Below are 1,819 nucleotides of genomic sequence, written 5' to 3' on the forward strand. Positions count from 1 at the left end.
GAGAGCGGGCCCAACCGGTAGGGGGCACCCGGCCCACGGGGGCGGCGTGGGAAGGGGGAGCAGTTCAAGTCCATACAGCGTCGGGGATTGACAGAGGGGGGGCCACATGTCGGGGGAGGGGCCGCGTCGCCGGAAGGGGAGAGGGGGCGAGCGAGGATCGTCGACTTTTGGCCGGGGGGCGCTCTCTGACACTTACCGGGTGAGGTCACGTCGTCGGGCGCGTCGACGGGCTGGTTGGCCATGGTCCGCACGGCGGGGCGGCTGCGCCGCCAGGACTCGCGCGTCGCTGCACGCGGCCTGCAGAAGGAATGACAGCTCGGCGGCAAGGCTTTTCTTGCGCCGGGACGGCTAGGCTTTTTGTGAGACGCCGCTCGCGGAAATCGAGGAAGGCTTGGACTTTTCTTTTCTTGGGAAACGGGAGTGTTGGTTTAGAAGAGGCTGGCCAGCGACTGGACACACCGGCATGGGGGGACGCAAGCAAGGACGGGGATTGGAGGTTGTATAGAGAGATTTAACTTTTAACCATTTTTAAGCACAGCTCGAGCGGTCGAGGCGAAATAAAATTAGAAAGAAATGTACTCCCTCCCTCCCTCCCTCTCTCTCTCTCTCTCTCTCTCTCTCTCTCTCTCTCTCTCTCTCTCTCTCTCTCTCTCTCTAAACCGTCTCACTCAAAATCTCTCTCTTTCTATCTCGGCTCTCTCTCTCTCTCTCTCTCTCTCTCTCTCTCTCTCTCTCTCTGTCTCTGTCTCTCTCTCTCTCATGTCTCAAAATCTCTCTCTCAGAAGCGGAGCACACACGAAGATCGAAGTCGGCACAACAAAAATCCCCTTTGCAGCCAAGCCTACAGGGCACCTAATCTAAAAATCTCTCTCAACCCTCACCTGGAGCACGTACTTCTTGGTCTGGCTAGATAGAATGAAGCAGACAGAACGTCTCCGTCGCTTGCAATCTCAGGTAGGTAGGAAGGTGAAGTCTGAAGAACAATCTCACGCCGGGACTCTGTTCACAGCGTTCACACTGCAAAGCTGTGAACCAACGTGGACTCGAGGCTGAGGCGGCTGCGCGTGAGGATGTGCGCTGCGCCCGCGCGCGCGCTCGCGAGACGCACCGCCACGCTCCTGCTGGGCGGGGAGCTGTCGCCGCACGCGTCCCTTCGCTGTCGCACCCTCCTGCCCCCCTTTTCTCGGGCCGCGCGGGCGGCGTCGGCGGCCGCCGCGCCTCTCGGCCGCAGCCTTGCTCTCTGAGCGCCGCTCCCGCGCCGGTGCAGGGGCGTGCGTACCAAGACTGTCAAGAAGGCCGCGCGGGTCATCATCGAGAAGTGCGCTCACCCCGCAGCGCGCTTTCGGGCTGCTTGGAGAGCCCTCACCGAGCGCCTGCCGCTGCTGCCGCCCTGCGCAGGTACTACGCGCGCCTGACGCTCGACTTCCAGACCAACAAGCGCGTGTGCGAGGAGGTTGCCATCATCCCCTCCAAGGGGCTGAAGAATAAGATTGCCGGCTATGCGACGGTGCGCTCCGCACACGCTGCGAGACCACCGGAGCCCTCCCCCTCTCTGCGTTCTGGCGCCATTTTGCCCGACTCTGAGCGAGTCGTCGCGCTCATGTCCCCCCCCTCTTACCCCTCGCAGCACCTGATGAAGCGTATCCAGCGAGGACCGGTGCGCGGCATCTCGCTGAAGCTGCAGGAGGAGGAGCGGGAGCGGCGCATGGACTTTGTGCCCGAGGTGTCTGCGGTCGACACCGACGTGATTGAGGTGGACGCCGAGACCAAGGCGATGCTGCGGAGCCTGGACATGGGCAACTTGCAGGGGATCGTGGTG

The 1,819-nt window shown here is 62.2% G+C and overlaps 2 protein-coding genes across 2 annotated transcripts in view; one reads left to right on the forward strand and one right to left on the reverse strand.

The window, feature by feature from the left end:
- EMIHUDRAFT_254013 (hypothetical protein) overlaps positions 1-242 on the reverse strand; it is a gene marked incomplete at both ends in the record, with an annotated part of 2,356 nt that extends 2,114 nt beyond the window's left edge. The window contains one exon of the mRNA XM_005781306.1: positions 210-242. Within this exon, the coding sequence (XP_005781363.1) occupies positions 210-242 (33 nt within the window). The remainder of the gene's footprint in view (positions 1-209) is intronic.
- An 828-nt stretch (positions 243-1,070) lies between these two features.
- EMIHUDRAFT_123268 (putative 40S ribosomal protein S17) lies at positions 1,071-1,816 on the forward strand (the record flags this gene model as incomplete). The annotated part of the gene is made up of 4 exons (XM_005781307.1): positions 1,071-1,135; positions 1,268-1,318; positions 1,399-1,507; positions 1,628-1,816. Coding segments are annotated over 4 exons (414 nt in total), but the record flags the coding sequence as incomplete, so codon positions are not given.
- Positions 1,817-1,819: the final 3 nt, after the last annotated feature.

This window comes from Emiliania huxleyi, assembly GCF_000372725.1.
Source record: "Emiliania huxleyi CCMP1516 chromosome Unknown EMIHUscaffold_2035, whole genome shotgun sequence".
In the NCBI taxonomy this organism is placed as follows: Eukaryota; Haptophyta; order Isochrysidales; family Noelaerhabdaceae; genus Emiliania; species Emiliania huxleyi.